Source organism: Kogia breviceps, chromosome 5 (genome assembly GCF_026419965.1).
Source record: "Kogia breviceps isolate mKogBre1 chromosome 5, mKogBre1 haplotype 1, whole genome shotgun sequence".
NCBI lineage: Eukaryota > Metazoa > Chordata > Mammalia > Artiodactyla > Physeteridae > Kogia > Kogia breviceps.
Genome location: NC_081314.1, coordinates 21,607,722 through 21,629,662, shown reverse-complemented (window position 1 = coordinate 21,629,662; position 21,941 = coordinate 21,607,722). Strand labels below are relative to the sequence as shown.

Genomic DNA, 21,941 nt, shown 5'->3' with positions numbered 1-21,941 from the left:
GTTTCATTAGGTCCCATTTGTTTATTTTTGTTTTTATTTCCATTTCTCTAGGAGGTGGGTCAAAAAGGATCTTGCTGTGATTGATGTCATAGAGTGTTCTGCCTATGTTTTCCTCTAAGAGTTTGATAGTGTCTGGCCTTACATTTAGGTCTTTAACCCATTTTGAGTTTATTTTTGTGTGTGGTGTTAGGGAGTGTTCTAATTTCATACTTTTACAGGTAGCTGTCCAGTTTTCCCAGCACCACTTATTGAAGAGGCTGTCTTTTCTCCACTGTATATCCTTCCCTCCTTTATCAAAGATAAGGTGACCATATGTGTGTGGGTTTATCTCTGGGCTTTCTATCCTGTTCCATTGATGTATATTTCTGTTTTTGTGCCAGTACCATACTGTCTTGATTACTGTAGCCTTGTAGTATAGTCTGAAGTCAGGGAGCCTAATTCCTCCAGCTCCATTTTTCATTCTCAAGATTGCTTTGGCTATTCGGGGTCTTTTGTGTTTCCGTACAAATTGTGAAATTTTTTGTTCTAGTTCTGTAAAAAATGCCAGTGGTAATTTGATAGGGATAGCATTGAATCTGTAGATTGCTTTGGGTAGTAGAGTCATTTTCACAATGTTGATTCTTCCAATCCAAGAACATGGTATATTTCTCCACCTATTTGTATCATCTTTAATTTCTTTCATCAGTGTCTTATAGTTTTCTGCATACAAGTCTTTTGTCTCCTTAGGTAGGTTTATTCCTAGATATTTTATTCTTTTTGTTGCAATGGTAAATGGAGTGTTTTCTTAATTTCACTCTCAGATTTTTCATAATTAGTGTATAATAATGCCAGAGATTTCTGTGCATTAATTTTGTATCCTGCTACTTTACCAAATTCATTGATTAGTTCTAGTAGTTTTCTGGTAGCATCCTTAGTATTCTCTATGTATAGTTTCATGTCATCTGCAAACAGTGACAGCTTTACTTCATCTTTTCCTATTTGGATTCCTTTTATTTCTTTATTTTCTCTGATTGCTGTGGCTAGAACTTCCAAAACTATGTTGAATAAGAGTGGTGAGAGTGGGCAACCTTGTCTTGTTCCTGATCTTAGTGGAAATGGTTTCAGTTTTTCACCATTGAGAACGATGCTAGCTGTGGGTTTGTCATATATGGCCTTTATTATGTTGAGGAAATTTCCCTGTATGCCTACTTTCTGCAGGGTTTTTATCATAAGTGAGTGTTGAATTTTGTCAAAAGCTTTCTCTGCATCTATTGAGATGATCATATGGTCTTTCTCCTTCAGTTTGTTGATATGGTGTATCACGTTGATTGATTTGCGTATATTGAAGAATCCTTGCATTCCTGGAATAAACCCCACTTGATCATGGTGTATGATCCTTTTAATGTGCTGTTGGATTCTGTTTGCTAGTATTTTGTTGAGCATTTTTGCATCTATGTTCATCAGTGTTATTGGCCTGTAGTTTTCTTTCTTTGTGACGTCTTTGTCTGGTTTTGGTATCAGGGTGATGTTGGCCTCATAGAATGAGTTTGGGAGTGTTCCTCCCTCTGCTATCTTTTGGAAGAGTTTGAGAAGGATAGGTGTTAGCTCTTCTCTAAATGTTTGATAGAATTCGCCCGTGAAGCCATCTGGTCCTGGGCTTTTGTTTTTTGGAAGATTTTTAATCACAGTTTCAATTTCAGTGCTTGTGATTGGTCTGTTCATATTTTCTGTTTCTTCCTGGTTCAGTCTCGGCAGGTTGTGCATTTCTAAGAATTTGTCCATTTCTTCCAGGTTGTCCATTTTATTGGCATAGAGTTGCTTGTAGTAATCTCTAATAATCTTTTGTATTTCTGCAGTGTCAGTTGTTACATCTCCTTTTTCATTTCTAATTCTATTGATTTGAGTCTTCTCCCTTTTATTCTTGATGAGTCTGGCTAATGGTTTATCAATTTTATTTATCTTCTCAAAGAACCAGCTTTTAGTTTTATTGATCTTTGCTATTGTTTCCTTCACTTCTTTTTCATTTATTTCTGATCTGATCTTTATGATTTCTTTCCTTCTGCTAAATTTGGGGGTTTTTTGTTCTTCTTTCTCTAATTGCTTTAAGTGCAAAGTTAGGTTGTTTATTCGAGATGTCTCCTGTTTCTTAAGGTATGATTGTATTGCTATAAACTTGCCTCTTAGAACTGCTTTTGCTGTATCCCATAGGTTTTGGGTCGTCATGTCTCCATTGTCATTTGTTTCTAAGTATTTTTTGATTTCCTCTTTGATTTCTTCAGTGATCACTTCGTTATTAAGTAGTGTATTGTTTAGCCTCCATGTGTTTGTATGTTTTACACATCTTTTCCTGTAATTGATATCTAGTCTCATAGCGTTGTGGTCAGAAAAGATACTTGATACGATTTCAATTTTCTTAAATTTGCCAAGGCCAGATTTGTGACCCAATATATAATCGATCCTGGAGAATGTTCCATGAGCACTTGAGAAAAATGTGTATTCTGTTGTTTTTGGATGGAATGTCCTATAAATATCAAGTCCATCTTGTGTAATGTATCATTTAAAGCTTGTGTTTCCTTATTTATTTTCATTTTGGATGATCTGTCCATTGGTGAAAGTGGGGTGTTAAAGTCCCCTACTATAATTGTGTTACTGTCAATTTCCCCTTTTAAGGCTGTTAGTATTTGCCTTATGTATTGAGGTGCTCCTATGTTGGGTGCATAAATATTTACAACTGTTATATCTTCTTCATGGATCGATCCCTTGATCATTATGTAGTGTCCTTCTTTGTCTCTTGTAATAGTCTTTATTTTAAAGTCTATTTTGTCTGATATGAGAATTGCTACTCCAGCTTTCTTCTGATTTCCATTTGCATGGTATATCTTTTTCCACCCCCTTACTTTCAGTCTGTATGTGTCCCTAGGTTTGAAGTGGGTCTCTTTGTAGACAGCATATATATGGACCTTGTTTTTGTATCCATTCAGCCAGTCTGTGTCTTTTGGTGGGAGCATTTAATCCATTTACATTTAAGGTAATTATCGATATGTATGTTCCAATTACCATTTACTTAATTGTTTCGGGTTGTTCTTGTAGGTCTTTTCCTTCTCTTGTGTTTCTTGCCTAGAGAAGTTCCTTTAGGATTTGTTGCAGAGCTGGTTTGGTGGTGCTGAACTCTCTCAGCTTTTGCTTGTCTGTAAAGGTTTTAATTTCTCCATCAAATTTGAATGAGATCCTTGCTGGGTAGAGTAATCTTGGTTGTAGGTTTTTTTCCTTCATCACTTTAAATATGTCCTGCCACTCCCTTCTGGCTTGTAGAGTTTCTACTGAAAGATGAGATGTTAACCTTATGGGGATTCCCTTGTGTGTTATTTGTTGTTTTTCCCCTGCTGCTTTTAATATGTTTTCTTTGTATTTAATTTTTGACAGTTTGATTATTATGTGTCTTGGCATGTTTCTCTTTGGGTTTATCCTGTATGGGACTCTCTGTGCTTCCTGGACTTGATTATTTCCTTTCCTATATTAGGGAAGTTTTCAACTATAATCTCTTCAAATATTTTCTCAGTCCCTTTCTTTTTCTCTTTTTCTTCTGGGACCCCTATAATTCAAGTGTTGGTGAATTTAATGTTGTCCAAGAGGTCTCTGAGACTGTCCTCAGTTCTTTTCATTCTTTTTTCTTTCTTCTGCTCTGCCGTAGTTATTTCCACTATTTTATCTTCCAGGTCACTTATCCTTCCTTCTGCCTCAGTTATTCTGCTATTGATCCCATCTAGAGTATTTTTCATTTCATTTATTGTGTTGCTCGTCGTTGCTTGCTTCCTCTTTATTTCTTCTACGTCCTTGTTAACTGTTTCTTGCAATTTGTCTATTCTATTTCCAAGATTTTGAATCATCTTTACTATCATTATTCTGAATTCTTTTTCAGGTAGACTGCCTATTTCCTCTTCATTTGTTAGGTGTGGTGTGTTTTTATCTTGCTCCTTCGTCTGTTGTGTGTTTTTCTGTCTTCTCATTTCGTTTATCTTACTGTGTTTGGGGTCTCCTTTTTGCACGCTGCAGGTTCGTAGTTCCCATTGTTTTTGGTGGCTGTCCCCAGTGGCTAAGGTTGGTACAGTGGGTTGAGTAGTTTCCCTGGTTAGGGGGACTAGTGCCTCTGTTCTGGTGGATGAGGCTGGATCTTGTCTTTCTGGTGGGCAGGTCCACGTCTGGTGGTGTGTTTGGGGATGTTGGTAGCCTTATTATGATTTTAGGCAGCCTCTCTCCTAATGGATGGGGCTGTAGACCTGTCTTGCTCTTTGTTGGGGATAAGGTGTCCAGCACTGTTCGTTGCTGGCCCTTGAGTGAAGCTGGGTCTTGGTGTTGAGATGGAGATCTCTGGGAGATTTTCGTCGTGTGATATTACGTGGAGCTGGGAGGTCTCTTGTGGACTAGTGTCTTGAGGTTGGTTCTCCCACCTCAGGGACACCGCCCTGGTGCCTGGCTGGGGCGCCAAGAACCTTTAATCCACACGGCTCAAAATAAAAGGTAGAATAAATAGAAAGGAAAGAAAAGGAAGGAAGGAAGAAAGGAAGGAAGAAATGAAGGAAGGAAGCAAGAAAGGAAGGAATGAAGGTGCAGAGGAAGAAAGGGAGGAAGGAAGATAGGAAGGGAGGAAAGAAGGGGGGAAGGAAGGAAGAAAGGAGGGAAGGAGGGAAGAAAGGAAGGAAGAAAGGAAGAAAGAAAGGGAGAAGACAGAGTAGTATAAAGTATAGTTATTAAAATAAAAAATAATTTATTAAGAAGAAAAATTTCCTTCAAAAAAAAAACAGAAAAATGGGTCGGTCTAACCCTAGGACAAATGGTGAAAGCAAAGCTATACAGACAAAATCTCACACAGCAGCACACACATACACATTCACAAAAAGAAAAAAAGGGGAAAATAATAGTATATCTTGCTCCCAAAGTCCACCTCCTCAACTTCGGATGATTCGTTGTCTATTCAGGTTTTCCACAGATGCAGGGCACTTAAAGTTGATTGTGGAGCTTTTATCTGCCGCTTCTGAGGCTGCTGGGAGAGACCTCCCCCTCTCCTCTCTGTTCGCACAGCTCCTGGGGTTCAGCTTTGGACTTGGTCCCGCCTCTGCATGTAGGTCATCCGAGGGCACCTGCCCTTCGCTCAGACAGGACGATGTTAAAGGAGCAGTTTTTTCGGGGGCTCCGGCTCAGTCAGGCTAGGGGGAGGGAGTGGCATGGGTGCGGGGCGAGTCCGCGGCGGCAGAGGCCGACGTGACACTGCACAGGCCCAAGGCACGCCGTGCGCTCTCCCGGAGAAGCTGTCCCTGAATCCCGGGACCCCGGCAGTGGCGGGCTGCATGGGCTCCCGGGAGGGCCGGTGTGGAGAGTGACCTGTGCTCGCACACAGGCCTCTTGGTGGTGGCAGCAGCAACCTTAGCGTCCCACACCCATCTCTACTGTCTGTGCCAACAGCCGCGGCTCGCGCCTGTTTCTGGAACTCCTCTACGCGGTGCTCTTAATCCCCTCACCTCACGCCCGAGGAAGCAAAGAGGCAAGAAAAAGTCTCTTGTCTCTTAGACAGCTCCGTGCCCGTTTCTGGGGCTCTTTCAAGCGGCGCGCTTAATCCCCTCTCCTCGCTCCCAGTAAGCAAAGAGGGAAGAAAAGGTCTCTTGCCTCTTTGGCAGCTCCAGACTTCAACCGGACTCCCTCACGGCCAGCCGTGGCGCGCTGCACCTTCAGGCTGTTTTCACTCTGCCAACTCCAGACCTTTCCCTGGGATCCGACTGAAGCCCGGGCTGGTGAGTGCTGGTCGGCCCTGATCCTCTGCACAAATCTCTCAGCTTTGCCCTCCACACCCTGTGGCTGAGCTGTCCTCCGCGGCTCCAGAGCTTCCCCCTCTGCCACCCGCAGTCTCCACCCACAAAGGGGCTTCTAGTGTGTGGGAACCTTTCCTCCTTCACGGCTCCCTCCCACTGGTGTAGGTCCCGTCCCTATTCTTTGTCTCTGTTTATTCTTTTTTCTTTTGCCCTACCCAGGTACGTGGGGAGTTTCTTGCCTTTTGGGAGGTCTGAGGTCTTCTGCCAGCGTTCGGTGGGTGTTCTATAGGAGAAGTTCCACGTGTAGATGTATTTCTGATATTTCTGTGAGGAGGAAGGAGATCTCTGCGTCTTACTCTTCCGCCATCTTTAAGCCGTCTCGGGTTGTCTTTTCACTTTCTTGATAGTATGCTTTGAAGCACAAAGGTTTTAATTTTGATGAATCCATCTATTTTTTTCTATTGCCATTTGTGCTTTTGGTGTCACATCTAAGAAGCCATTACCTTATCCAAGGTCTCAAAGATTTATTCCTATGTTTTCTTCTAAGAGTTTTATCATTTTGATTTTGGGTTAATTTTTCTGTGCAGTGGGAAGTAGTGATCCAGCTTTATTCTTTTGCATGTGGATATCTAGTTATCCCAACACCATTTGTTAAAAAAACTATTCTTTCCCCATTGAACTGTTTTGACAACCTTGTCAAAAATCAGTTGACTGTAAAAGTTTATTCCTGAATTCTCAGTTCTATTCCATTGATCTATATGCCTTGCCTACAGTTATGGCAGGACCATATTATCTTTTTTTTTTGTGGGGTGGGGGGGGCGTGCCACACGGCTTGCAGGGTTTTAGTTCCCTTGACCAGGGATCAAACCTGGGCCCACGGCAGTGAAAGCGCTGAGTCCTAACCACTGGACTGCCAGGGAATTCCCAGACCATATTGTCTTAATTACTGTAGTTTTGTACTAGGTTTCAAAAGTAGAAAGTTTCAGGTTCCAACTTTGTTTATTTTCAAATTATGTTGGCTTTTCTGGGTCTCTTGCATTTCCAAATGAATCTTAGAGTCAGTAGTCAATTTTACAAAAAAGCAACTGGGATTTTGATATGGATTGCATTGAATCTATAGATCAATTAGGGGAGTATCACCACCTTAAGAATGTTAAGTCTTCTGATCCACAAACATGGGATGTCTTAACATTGAAATCTTTTAAAATTTCTTTCCACAGTATTTTGTTGCTTTCATTGTACACACCTTGAAACTTTTAACTTCTTGAAAGGTACTACATTTTCCAGATAATGAATCATTTCATTAGGTTATATACATTATTATGTGGCACTGAATCTTTTATTATATTACCTATTTTATGTAGCCAATTCTAATCTAAGTTTAAAGTATTTCTCACTGGTCTTATGAAAAAAGTAAATGGTCAATATTAAAAATGTTCTGTTGTTTCAGAGTTGCTCTTTGAACCCTCTCTCTAGAAACATATCTATATGCAACAAATTTTGCGTGTGATTTTGGGGTTTTAGGGCCTCAGTTTTAAGAGATTCCAGCTCAACCCCAACATTTTAGAAAATGTTATTGATAGTGACAGTAAAGATGGACAAATAGTTTTCTTTATTTGATATACCTAAATTACAGGTAACCTCTCCAGATATTTCCCTTGGGGATATTCATGTGACCTATTTCATTTTACCTTTGTAATAGTTTTCATATGTTTACATTGCATCTGCTACTCATGTTTTTTTTTTTTTTTTTTTTTTTCGTTATGCGGGCCTCTCACTGTTGTGGCCTCTCCCGCTGCGGAGCACAGGCTCCGGACGCACAGGCTCAGCGGCCATGGCTCACGGGCTCAGTTGCTCCGCGGCATGTGGGATCTTCCCGGACCAGGGCACGAACCCGTGTCTCCTGCATCGGCAGGCGGACTCTCAACCACTGCGCCACCAGGGAAGCCCTGCTACTCATGTTTTTAATGATTAAGGTCTCTTCACCCCTTGGCTGGCAAAGTAGCCTTTCTGCTGTGTTTGTCATTTTCCCACTTGTAAAGTACACAGTTAAATTATATCTTTGTCTGGAAGGAGCAGGAAGGGGGAGGAGATTTCAGTGGTTAAAAAGCACTTTTCTTCATGAAAGAACAGTTTCCTTTTTGACCTGGCAAGTCATTTCTGATAGGAAGGAAGATACATACATTTCAGTTAAAGCAGAAATGCAGATTCACTATGGAAAACTTCACAGTAATGTTGAAAATTAGGTACTTAATTTTTTTCTGGATGGAGATTACATGTAAAATCTACCTGTGAATCACTTTAATATTTGCATACATTAATTGTAGCAAATGCTCTGAATTTAAAAGTAGCATTTTAATATCTGAACAGGATTTTAACTGCAGTACATTGGAATATATCATAATCAGTCTATGAAATTCATTGGCAAATGCCCACTACATTCATAGACAGCCTGTGTAATGACTAGATACAGGAAATTGAGAGAAGAGTTGAGGGAAAGGGAAGCTAGTGAATTTCTCATACCTTTCTTATAATGTAGGAATAGAATCCTACAAGAGAAGAGAGATTCTTCTCTTTAGCTGCCTGGCATTTACATAGCTCACCAACTCTGATAACTCTAGGAAACCTGGGTTTTTTTCCCCTCTGCTTTGTTGATTTTAGCCCTTGACCCTGCCAGCCTCTAAACCTCACATGCGTCCATCCTGAATTCTCTTTGTGTTTTCTTTTACATCTCTTTGTGCTTATTATCAAGCAGTCTGGTATTTGAGTATCTTTCAAGTGCAAATAGGATCACATCTGCTAGGAATTTTATATTTTACACACAATGCTCTATTAAAAGCTAGTTTTAGGAGCAAAGAGTCTTTCCAACAAATGATACTTGTCTTTTCAACAAATGATACTTGAACACCTGGACATCGACATGGAACAAAATGAATCTAGGCATAGATTCTACATCCTTCACAAAATTAACTCAAAATGGATCACAGACCTAAGTGTGAAATGTAAAATTATAAAACTCCAATAAGGTAACATGGGAGAAAATCTAGATGACCTTGGGTTTGGTGATGACTTTTTAGATACAACACCAAATACATTAGCCATGAAAAAAATGAATTGATAAGTTGGACTGCATTAAAGTTGAAAAATTCTGCTTTGTGAAAGACACTATCAAGAGAATGTAAAGACAAGCTGGGAGAAAATATTTGCAAAAGATATATTTTATAAAGCACTGTTATACAAAGAACCCTTAAAACTCAACAATAAGAAGACAAACAACTCAATTAAAAAATGAGCCAAAGATCTTAACAGAGACCTCACCAAAGAAAATATTCAGGGAATTCCTTGGCGGTCCAGTGGTTAGGACTTCACACTTCCACTGCAGGGGGCACGGGTTCGATCCCTGGTCGGGGAACTAAGATCCCACATGCTGTGCGGCACAGCCAAAAAAAAAAAAGGAGAGAAAATATACAGATGGCAAATAATTCAGAGAAATGCATGCAAATGTAGAGATACCACTACACATCTACTGGAATGGCCAAAATCCAGAACACTGACAGCTCCAAATGCTGGTGAGGATGTGAAGCAACAGGAACTCTCATTTATTGCTCGTGGAAATACAAAATGGTATATAGCCTCTTTGGAAAATAGTTTGGTGGTTTCTTACAACACTCAACGTTCTCTTACCATATGATCCAGCAGTTACGCTCAGTTTACCCAAAGGAGTTGAAAACTTATGTCCACACAGAAACCTGCACACAGATGTTGATAGCAGCTTTATTCATAATTTTCGAAACTTGAAAACAACCAAGATGTCTTTCAGTAGGTGAATGAGTAAACTGTAGTACATGCAGACAATGAATATTATTCAGCACTAAAAAAAAATGAACCATCAAGTCATGAAAAGACATGGAGGAAACTTAACTGCATAATAATATTAAGTGAAAGAAGCCAGTCTGAAAAGGCTACGTGCTATATGATTCCAACTGCAGTATATGACATTGTGGAAAAGGCAAAACTTTGGAGACAGTAAAAAGATCATGGCTTTCAAGGTTTAGCAGGGAGGAAAGGATGACTAGGCAGAGCTCAGAGGATTTTTAGGACAGCGAAACTGCTCTATTATACTGTAATGGTGGATACATGTCATTATACTTTGGTCCAAACCATAGAATGTAAGGCACCAAGAGTGAACTCTAATGTAAACTCTGGATTTCGTTGGATAATGATGTGTCAGTGTAGGTTCACCAGTTGTAACAAATGTTATCACTCTGGTGGGGCTTGTTGATAACGGGCGAGGCTGTGCATGGGTGTGGACAGAGAGTATACTGGGAATCTTTGTACCTTCTGCTTAATATTATTGTGAACCTAAAACTGCTCTAAAAAAGCCTGTTTAAAAGAAAGCTCCATCTGAGCTGGAAAAAATATGGACCCTGCATCACAGAAAATAAGTCCTTAAAATACTGCATTTCATGGGATGCCCTTTAATTAGAAGTGGGACATTTTCTCACTGAGTTACTGCAGAATGTTTCCTATACATTCCTTTTTTCTCTTTTCTGAGGAATACAACTTCTAATGTAAATGAGCCCTCTCAGGTGAAACTCGTCTTTTAAGTGGAGTTTGACCAGAATGGAGTATCCCAGTATTATAATGAGATGAATGATCAATTAATTTTGTTCTGTATTTTAAATATGAATTCAGCAGTCATGGATACTTGAAACATAATGATACTAATAATAATTAGTTCAGTGACTAGTGGAGTGTTGAACCCTCCCCCCCATTATTCAATCAACAGAATAAGAGCAATAAGAATAACATTTATTGATTATAAACACTAAGTGACAGACACTTTACATGGATTATTTAATTCTCACATTATGAGCTAAGTATGCATATTATCCACATCTTTCAGATGCGGAAACTGAAGCTTAGAGAGGTTAAGCAAGTTATGAGAGGATACATAGTAAGTGAACAGTTTAGACAGTATTTGAACCCAGGCAGTGTGACTCCAGAGCTGATGGGTTTAACTGTCAGAGTGCTTGCCATTGATCTCTTAACTCTTTGAGAAACCTTGCACTTCAGTTATCCCTAGTTACGTTATATGATGGACTAAAATTTAGTTCAAGTAACTAGATTCTCAAGCTTTTAATAATAAAAGGAAAAACTCTAGATTCTGTGAGAATCCTAAAGTCTTCTAGAAATTGTTGTCCAAATCTTTTTGTTTATTTATTTTTATTTTATTTTTGGCTGTGTTGGGTCTTTGTTGCTGCATGCAGGCTTTCTCTAGTTGAGGCCAGCAGGGGCTACTCTTCCTTGCGGTGTGCGGGCTTCTCATTGTGGTGGCTTTTCTTGTTGTGGACCACAGGCTCTAGCACGTGGGCTTCAGTAGTTGTGGCACGCGGGCTTCAGTAGTTGTGGCACACGGGCTCAGTAGTGGCCCGCGGGCTCTAGAGCACAGGCTCACTAGTTGTGGCGCATGGGCTGAGTTGCTCCGCGGCATGTGGGAACTTCCCTGACCAGGGCTCAAACCCATGTCCGTTGCGTTGGCAGGCAGATTCTTAGCCACTGCTCCACCAGGGAAGCCCCCAGATCTTACTCTTAAATGGTTGAGGCACCTAGGTGTTCAACCTAGGAAATAATTCGCACTGAAAGTCTGATTGGCAGAAAAATTAGGTATGCTTCATATGAAGCTGAAAGACAGAACTTGGACCAGAGGGTGAAATTTGTGGAGAAGTATATATTGGCTTAGAACTAAGGAACAATAGTCAATATCTGTAGTACTGGAAAACAAATAGAATTACTTTTAGGGAAGATTAGTTGGTTTTCTCGTACCAGTAGTCGTCAACTACTAAAAGTAGCCAACTTTACTCAGGGTACTAAAGGGTTCGAGCTGTATGTTATGAGGACTAGACGAGGTAACATAAAAGCTGTCTTCCATCTCCGATTAGATGTGTTTGGCTTATTTGAGACCTGTTGCATAGACTGTCCACTGAAAGGATTGAGGATCTTAACTTTAAAAGTAACACACAAAAGTTTTATTATCTCAAGAAATTTGAGAACCCTTATTTTATAATAAACACAAGCTTTTTCTGTACCTTACAAAAAAGTAATGTTTAGTTTTCTCTATTTTGAGAGAACTGAATAATATGAATTTCTGTGCAGAAGGGTATGACATTGTGATGGTGGGCAATATTTTTGTAATATCTCTTTCTCTTGATACTGTTGTACATGCCTAATTGATACAAGCTAGTTGAGAAATTCAAATCCAAATGAAACTTGCATACAATGACTGACAGGTATCTTAGCTCTTACTACTTTGAAGTTTATTTCAGATGTCTGAATTAGTTAACTAAATAACAAACAAAATGTCTGCCCAGAGGAAACTAGGTCTTTAAGGGACTCTTATTCACTGCCATACCATTCAACCCAGCACACTGTGCTCATTTAATATTGGGTCAATCCATGATAATACTTAATATGAAGTATCTGATCTAATGTATTAGTTTTTTCTCCCCACCCCTCCAAAAAAATTGCCATATGGAAAAAACTCATGATATAAAAAGTTGTTTCAAAGAAGAAAGCAATATTCATAAGGACTAGAAAGTTTAAGAAAGGCATAACATTTTTATTTTCAGGAATTAATACAGGAGTGTGTTTATTTTCACGTAAGTTAATATAAATTTAATCTGTTAAAAAATCTGAAAATCACTTATCAAAATCCAAAACTGGAGTACATCCCCAGCTTTTGCTTCAGCAGTCTTGCTTTGCTGTCAGATGATCTGTCTTATCTTATCAGCACTATTGTTAGCACATCTTTTGTTCTTATCACCTAGTTCTTTATCACCATTTGCTATGGGAGCAAAATGCCCCAATACAGAAAGCAGTTGTCTAAAACACTTTTTAATTTATTTGAGTATCAGTAGTTTCCTGATTCTAAATAACCTTATAGTTAATGGGTAATGTAAATCATTTCTTAATAGGCTATCACATTAGAATAAATCTGTGAGTTAAGAAAACTTAAGTAGTGGAAGAAATGCCTATTCCCTACAAGCATTTAATGATGTGTGTAGCTTTAGTTCCTGAAGCAAAGGAAACAAGTGCAGTAAATATATTGAATATTATATATTTAATGAATATTAATTTCATTAATATTAATAATGGATATTAATTTCATTGGGGGCAAAGTTGTTTGCTTTCACATTTCATCATGTGTATGGCATCATCTGTCATATATTTCTCATTTTGTCTACTTTAGTCTCTATCCCTTTTGTAGTTGATTTTATGTAGGTGTATATTTTGTAATAAGAACTTGTTTTTAGTATGATAATTTTAAAGAATTAGCCAACAGATTCATCTCAGACCCATAGAACTGCAAATTAAATAATTATGATTTAAAAATGGCAATTTCATGGACTTCCCTGGTGGTGCAGTGGTTAAGAATCCGCCTGCCAATGCTTGGGACATGGGTTCAAACCCTGGTTCAGGAAGGTCCCACATGCCGCAGAGCAGCTAAGCCCGTGTGCCACAACTACTGAGCGTGTGCTCTAGAGCCTGCGAGCCACAACTACTGAGCCAGCGCACCACAGCTACTGAGCCTGCGCACCACAACAACTGAAGCCTGCGTGCCTAGAGCCCGTGCTCCACAGCAAAAGAAGCCACTGCAATGAGAAGCCCGCGCACCACAAAGAAGAGTAGTCCCTGCTTGCTGCTGCTAGAGAAAGGCCTCGCGCAGCAAAGAAGACCCAATGCAGCCAAGAAAACAAACAAAAAACCCACAACATTGCAAATCAACTATATTTCAATAAAAATTATTTTAAAAAATTAAAAATTAAAATGGCAATTTCTCATTGCAGATAGTGAATAAATGTATTTTCTTCCTAAAGGTACGAACTCAGTCTTTTCCTGATGTCACAGTGGTTATGAAGAAAAAAACTGGTGTGCTGTTAATTGCTATCTGATTTATATTGTTTTTTAAAAGCAAGAGTAAACTCATGGGTCATAGATCTGAATGCATGGTTTGGTCTATTTAGCTATTGGATAAACATTTATTGAGCACCTGGCTTTATGCAGTGCTGGGTACTATGCTAGGAGTTAGAGTTTTAAAGATAAGGAAGACATGTACCTCCTTGAATTTACGGAGTATTTGTCTATCCTTTATGACTTAAGACATCAGTGACTTAGTGAAAGTAAAATTTAAGAGAAAACCCTTAAATTGCAAGTATAACTAACATACCATACATGTGAGCTCATTCAGATTTTAATCTCTAAATCTGATCTCCATGGGGCTTTTTGAAGGTTTAAGGCTGCTTATAAAGGTTTTAAATGACCTAGAAGTATTTGCCCTAATGTTAAAGAGTAGTCCAGCAGCCATTCTAGAGGAGAGAGGCATGGGGAGCTCTTAGAAGAAAGGAAGGGGAAGAAAGGGGAATGGAAGGGAATTCTCCTGAGAATTTTCTTACAGCTCTCTTCTTAGGAAGGCTTTAGAGCTCTGTATTTATCTGAAAGATAGCTCTGAGTTTACCAGTCATGACAGTACTTTGGGCCTAATGGACACCTTGCTCCAGCATCCTTTTGCTGCAGGATCTAGATTGTGTTCTCTCCAATATGGTAGCCACTAAACATGCATGGCTATTTAAGTTTAAATAAAATTTAAAATTCAGTTGCTCATTAGCCACATTTCAAGTGCTCAGTAGAGCTACCTAATTGGACAGTGTAGATACAGAACGTTTCCATCATTTTGGAAAGTTCTTTTGCACGGCACTAATCAGGATGAAAAAGTTACATGAGAAAAATGTTAGAAATTAGAAAGGGATTCATTGTGTGGAGGAGATTAGTATAGAGTTGAAAAGGATATTTTCTTAACTGAGATCCTCTAAGATTTTGAATATGACAACTTCAGCTGACATTTGGAACATTTCAGGCATTTAATTCTTACGCTTTTGCTTCCAGAGTAAAATAAATAAGTTCTGTAGTTTTATTTGAGGATTATAAAAATTGGCATGTTTGAAATGAACTCATGTACAAAACAGAAATAGAGTCGAAGATGTAGAAAACAAACTTATGTTCACCAGGGGTTAAGGGGGGGAGGGATAAATTGGAAATTGGGATTGACATATACATAGTACTATGTATAAAATAGATAACTAATAAGGACCTACTATATAGCACAAGGAATTCTACTCAATACTCTGTAATGGCCTATATGGGAAAAGAATCTTTAAAAAAGTGGATATATGTATATGTATAACATTCACTTTGCTGTACACCTGCAACTAACAACATTGTAAATCAACTATACTCCAATAAAAATTTAAAAAAACAAAAGTTGGCGTGTTTGACTCTCAGGATGATTCTGAAAGTTAGAATTTCTGAATTCATATTTCTGTCATACATTTGATTTCATTGTGCAATCTTCTGAGGCAAATATTGCTTTAATAAGATTTTCTTTGTTTTTCTTTGTTCCCATTAATTGATTAAGCCTCTGAAGTTTTGAGACTTTTTATCTGTTTGGATAAATCCTCATCCACTTCACCAATCAATCCTTCAACTTCTCCCCACTTTAGAAAGCAGCAAATGAATGTTTTTATGTTAAAAGGAAGGGCTCTCATTCTTTGGTTTCCCATTCCACTTTAGACATACGAAATTAGGGAGAAAAATTTGTAGTATAGCAATATGGTAAAGATTAATACAGTCTATCGTTTTTCCCCAAAATGGAAATGTCATCATTTTTATTATATAATATAATGATTAGAAGAAATAATAGGGAAATTAAAATGTGAAAGAGAGCTCTCTTGATCTTAATGGGAATACTGGTAGTGTGTGACCCTTGAGTCAGTTAGTGGCTGCTGGATTAAGGTAATGTATGCCTTTTTATTGTATTAGTAGTTTAAAGCAGAAAAACACAGTCTTTTCCATACATATAAAAAAGGCATCTGATTGTGTTTAACATCCATTTTTGATCATTTAAAAATCTCTTATTAAAATACAAATAGATATTTCAATAAATATTACCAATTAATACATTTTTCTGATATTCAACTGTTTTCCTAAAATGACTGTCTTTGGTCTTGGTGTATTACTATTTTAATATGCCATTTGATTCATATTGATAGTATTTATTTTAAAATAGATTGGTGTATTTTTTTTCTTTTTTGTATTGCCTTTCCAGATTTTAGTATCACTGAAAAAACTAAGAAGCTGTCCTTAGTCTGTTTCCTGGAACAATTTAAGAAGCATAGGATTTACCTATTCCTTTAAGATTTCATCTCCTTGTATGAGCCTTGGTACTTTTGTAGGGTGTAATTGTTTGCAGCTTTCTTAAATTCTTCTATATAGGGGTTGATTTATTCTTAATTTTCAAATTTATCAGCATAGACTTATACACATCATTTTTTTCCTTCTGTGTCTATGGTTATAAATTCTTTTATTCCTAATTTTGTTTTTGTATTTTCTTAGACCTATTTTATTATTTTATTTCCAAAGAGCTAATTCTTCAATTTTAAATAAATTTTTCTAATTCAGTTTCCACTTTTATCATTATGAATTGCTCTCTCTTCTAAAGGATTACTGATACCCAAATGGTTTTTCTCCTTCAGATATGTTGCTTTAAGTGAAGGAAGTGAATGAAGTGAGAAGTGAAAATTGCTTGTCTGTGATGTAGCCTTCCTACTTGTATAAAATTACAATACTTAAATGTAATAGGTAGTTGCTTAAATAGAAATTATTTAGATTCCAGAATAGGAGTGTGAAACACCAGTTGTAGGCCATAGCTTTTCCTTCATTTGCATCATGTTCTTGTCAAAAGGATATTGAAACAATCAGTAGTGTACAGTGTCTTTTTTTTTAAATAAAATTTTCCCATTTAGAATCTTTTGGCATCCTCTGGCAGTGATTTGCTAACTTCATGTATACTAACAGCACAAGATTGCTTGCATAGGTTTTACTTTTCTACTTAAGGATCTTATTGTTTCACAGTAAAATGAGTGATGGGTGGGTCTTAATACCAGTAGCATTTCAGAACATTAAAAATGTGAGAATATAAAACGAAGATATATTTAGTCACATTAATCATTTAACACATTTCTATTTATTTATTGAAATGTTCCTTTTGTGTTATATGTATTTTGTTATAAAATGTTTCTTTTATTTAAGACTAAACTTAAGTACTTCCTTTGTAGGTATAAACGTGTCTTTTCAGTTGGAACCCATGCGATTACTACATATAATCCCAATACCTTAGAAGTAACAAATCAGGTAATTATGTTAGAAGCTATTAAGTGTTTGAACTCCATTTGAATTTTAAAAGCCAGGTTAAAACCTGACCCATGACTCCCTGCCTGAAATCAGTACTTTAGGGTAGAAGTGTCAAATCTGAAAAAAATTTAAAAAAAAATTAATAGCTTATATAATGCTCAGTGCTCAGGACCAAACGTAAATAAAGGGGGGCATGTGTGTGCTTATTTCTAGGCTCTAAGAGGTATAACATTTTAATATGTTACTAGTGATTACAGCAGTCTTTTTAATGTAAAATTTGTAAATTCTTTATAATTTTAAAGGGAGCCTTGTTACTGTAATACAGTAACTTATGTATTACTTATGTAATATATAAGTCACAAGTGCAGTGGTTGGGAAATACTTGTCATGAAAGTTAGGTTACTGTCTATAAAGGCAAGACTAATGTGAATATGGATAAGTAAACGTAAATATATTCTAGTTTATTTTAATTCTAAATTTGGTATGTTTTACAGATTCTTCTTTTTGTTGCTGTTTTTAACACATTTGTAGGTAATCATAAAATGCTATTCCCCAGTTCTTTTCACATCTATGTATTATAATTGCTTTGGATTGTCATCAGTCATTGAAGTTGGAAAATGGGTAGGACTTCTTTATTGTCTCTGATGACTGAAAACTTTTAAAAGTTTGTTTTATAGAATTACTGTAAGACAAAACCGTTTCTAGACCTCAGTACTGTTTTGTAAAATTTTCTCATTTAATCAGTGATTGTGAAATTAAAGTAGTAAAAATAAGTGTTGCATTTCCCCATAGTATAGCACAAGTTGAAAGAACTCCTTTCTTTTTGTTAGTGGCCTTATGGAGATATTTGCAGCATCAGCCCTGTTGGAAAAGGACAAGGAACAGAGTTCAACCTCACATTTCGTAAAGGCAGTGGAAAAAAGTCAGAAACATTAAAATTTTCTACAGAGCACAGAACAGAACTTCTTACAGAAGCATTGGTAAGAACCATTTCATGTTAATACACTAAATTTCTCTCTTCTTTTTCTTAATGAAACAGTTACATTAAACTACAGATATTAATGTTCTGAGTCCCTGTTCCCACTATGCTTATTTTTTTCTTACTGACCCTTGACACTGTGAAACTTTCACTTTTTTCTTACTGACAGGCTGGTTAATCCTTTATATTTGATAGTTTTTATCTTTTTAAATACGTTATACAGAACAAAGCAGTTTTACGTTTAATTAATCTATCCTGTTTTTCAGTAAAATTTCACACACTTTTTATTGAATACCCTTAAACTATAACTTTAATAACATTTTTTGTAATAGATTTATTTTGGCTGCATTGGGTCTTTGTTGCTGCGCACAGTCTTTCTTTAGTTGTGGTGAGTGGGGGCTACTCTTCGCTGCAGTGCGGTGGCTTCTTGTTGCAGAATACGGGCTCTAGGCGCACAGGCTTCAGTAGTTGTGGCGTGTGGGCTCAGTAGTTGTGGCACACGGGTTTAGTTGCTCCGTGGCATGTGGGATCATCCTGGACCAGGGCTCAAACCTGTGTCCCCTGCATTGGCAGGCAGATTCTTAACCACTACGCCACCAGGTAAGTCCCTAATAACATTTTTTAATATCAGGGTTACCAGGTTGGGATTTTAACTTTGGATAGAAAGTACTGAACTGAAATGTGAGTCTCTTACCAATCTGTTGTTATAAACTATGCTTATATCTTCTCTTTCAGAGATTTAGAACTGATTTTTCAGAAGGAAAAATCACAGGAAGGGCAAGTATTTAACATTTATTAATATCTATCTTTATTTTTTCAAATGTTATGCTTTAGAAATCCTTCCATGAACTGTGTGTTCCCTTTATGGCAAAGTTAAAGGGGAAAAAAAATGAAACAACTTTAATGTCTCCTGATATCATGTGATAGATGATAGTAATTTAACAGGAAACTCAAATATGAATAATTAGACTTATGACTGTTAATGCTGATAGTTGGGAAAAAATCTTCAGGTAGAACTCAGCATTAAAAACAATGCTTCATTCACGAAGTCTTTATTCAGTATTCTAAACAGCAAGAGAAGCTTCACGCTGCTGATAATACTTGTTAGACCATGCAATAGTTGTTTGGTGTAGGAGATTCCTGTTTCAGAGGTATTAAAGTTTTAAGAATGTTTATGTATTGAAACTGTCTTATTACATGTTCTTGCACTGGATCTGGCCAACAATGAAGCTTTGCATGGTGCACTGACAGCTTTCAGGAAGTCATGGTTACTCATTAGAATTTAACTTTTCCAGGCCTTCTCTATTCATGTTACAGCAGCATTTAAACTAAATCAGTCTTCTGGGGACGGTAAATGGGCGTTGCTACTTTTTTCACTCCCTTGAAATGGGGGGGGGCATGGAGTAATGTGTAAACTCACAGCACTGTCCAGAATGCTAGCTTCTGGCAGAAGGCAGGATCTGAACTCTCATATGCTGGCAGCACTGTTCCCCTGTTTTTTTTAAAAAAGCCCTCATCCTGTATATAGATGTTCTGTTCTTGTTTTAGTATCCCAAAAGCCTCACTGATCTCAACTCAAGCAATTGACTGGTTGCCCAGGAGCCATTTAAAATAGCTTAATGGCATTTGGTGAGCTGCTTGTTTCTTATATGTGATGAGCCACAATCAGATTTATATAAATCATAATTTGGTATGCTTATTTTAGTTATTTTATGTTAGTGGGTGAGTTTTCTGTATATCTCATCTGTTTGGAAAACAACTGCTTCCAGAAGCATACTTAGAGATTTTGTTTATAAGCTTCCCTTTATATCCGTTAACTTCAGCAACTTAATACTTTTCAAAATTTTGTGGTGAAAACAGTATCCCTAGAAGATTGCCTGAAGGACAGCAATTTTATATAAGTTGAGTTTGGCCTCAGGCCTCTCATTGCCCCTGGATATACTCTAAATCAAGGTCTCTCAAGACTGCCTTGGCCTCTACAGTCCTGAAGGACAATGATTTGTTTCCCTTGGCAAATCTCTTTACTTGACAGTTGATTATCAGCTGGAGGAATGGAGAATATCCTGTGCGAGTGGACTGTGGGGCATGTAAACCAGCATAGTTGGGAAAAGCACCACATTTTGTGGCCTCCCTTCTACCTCCACTTCTGCTGGAAAGGTGTGGCACTGCTCCATCTTTTAGTTCAGAATCAAGGCTCTAAATATATTCTTGGGTTAATGCAGGCCTTTTTGTCTTTCTGCAGAATTCCTTTTATGAAACCATAATGTGCATGATGCCATAGATCAGTAATGCTGAGGGGATTGATGTGGTATGATCCTATGAACCTCATTGCTGAGTTTAATGTTGGGGTGTTAACAGAGGTGTTTATTATCTAATGCCTTACTCTCTTTTCTGAACACCTGCAAGAGAATTTCTCTCTTATTTTAGTATTAGAAATAGTTGTACTCTTGAGCAGCAGCCGGTTTATTTTTACCTTAAGAATCATGAAACTGGCCATGCGTTCCTCTTCATATTGATGGGTAGAAAACTGGTCTTTTTGGGTAGACAAGGGAATGTTCATTACACATCTGACATTTTGTTATCCTTATTTTCTCTTTGCCTCATTTTGCCTTTATTTTAAATTATTCTGTATACATCATTTTGGTTAGCAGCCTCAACTAAACATTTTTTTCTTTTTAAGAGTAAAACTGGGTAGTAAATGGATGTTGACCATTGTAATTATTTCTGATACTAGGTACTTTAATTTACAAAGGAATGTTCTCTAAATGGAATTTTACTTGCTAATGAGATCAGACTTCTAACAATAAGTTTCCAATGGTGTGATTAGAAAAGCCTATGGTGTTTAAATTGAATACTGTAACAGCCCTGAAATGTGACTTGGCTCTTTTCTATATCTAACTTGGTTAAAAGAAGCATAGGGACCTCAGCACAGTGCTCTGTGATGACCTAGATGGGTGGGGTGGGGTTGGGGGAAGATCCAAGAGGGAGGGGATATTTGTATACATATAGCTGATTCACGTCGTTGTACAGCAGAAACGAACACAACATTGTAAAGCAACTATAATCTAATTTTTAAAAACCCATCAACAAAAGTTGAAATCTTTTCTCCAATAGAATTATTGAAGAATAACATTTCTATTTAGGATTTCCCTAAAAAATTTTTTTTTTTTTTTTTTTTTTTTTTTTTTTGTGGTACGCGGGCCTCTCACTGCCGTGGCCTCTCCCGCTGCGGAGCACAGGCTCCGGACGCGCAGGCCCAGCAGCCATGGCCCACGGGCCCAGCCGCTCCGCGGCATGTGGGATCTTCCCAGACTGGGGCACGAACCCGTGTCCCCTGCATCGGCAGGCAGACTCTCAACCACTGCGCCACCAGGGAAGCCCTAAAAAAATTTTTTTATAGATTTGCATAAAAGTGACTTAAAATAGTTTCACAAAATATTGTAAACCAAACCTTTGATAATTGTAAAAGGACATACTGTCTTCAGTTAGCATGAACATTCTTAATTGAATAAACATAAACCTCCAAATGACTAAAATAAAAACGGTTTTAACAATTTGGATAGTAGCTCTACATATTTATAATTTTTGGTTGTTTCAGTAGTGACTGATAAGTTAAATGTAACTGTGTTTTATGGTAAACTTAAATATGAATCTAAAAGTATTATCTTTCTCTCTAGAGATATAACTGCTATAAGCATCACTGGAGTGATATAAGAAAACCTGTCATTTTGGAAGTAACACCAGGAGGCTTTGACCAAATTAACCCTGCAACCAACAGAGTCCTCTGTTCCTATGACTATAGAAATATTGAAGGCTTTGTAGATCTCTCTGATTATCAAGGAGGGTTTTGTATACTTTATGGAGGATTTAGTAGATTGGTAAGTAGTGTTTTTAAAAAGCCATTTTAAAAGGGACATGACCATTTGAAGGAA

At 37.6% G+C, this 21,941-nt stretch overlaps 1 protein-coding gene across 3 annotated transcripts in view; it reads left to right on the top strand.

Moving 5' to 3' along the window:
• DNAJC13 (DnaJ heat shock protein family (Hsp40) member C13) overlaps positions 1 to 21,941 on the top strand; it is a 127,724-nt gene that overhangs the window by 21,298 nt on the left and 84,485 nt on the right. For 2 of the 3 annotated variants that reach the window (XR_010840634.1, XM_059064174.2), the window contains exons 3-6: positions 16,955 to 17,030; positions 17,861 to 18,010; positions 18,745 to 18,786; positions 21,687 to 21,887. Coding sequence is in view for 1 of the 3 variants with exons in the window: in XM_059064174.2 (XP_058920157.1) it covers positions 16,955 to 17,030; positions 17,861 to 18,010; positions 18,745 to 18,786; positions 21,687 to 21,887 (469 nt within the window). In the remaining 2 variants the exon portion in view is untranslated. Of the gene's footprint in view, positions 1 to 5,651; positions 5,766 to 16,954; positions 17,031 to 17,860; positions 18,011 to 18,744; positions 18,787 to 21,686; positions 21,888 to 21,941 lie in introns of those variants that run through there. The other variant, XM_067033783.1, reaches the window with a different exon arrangement.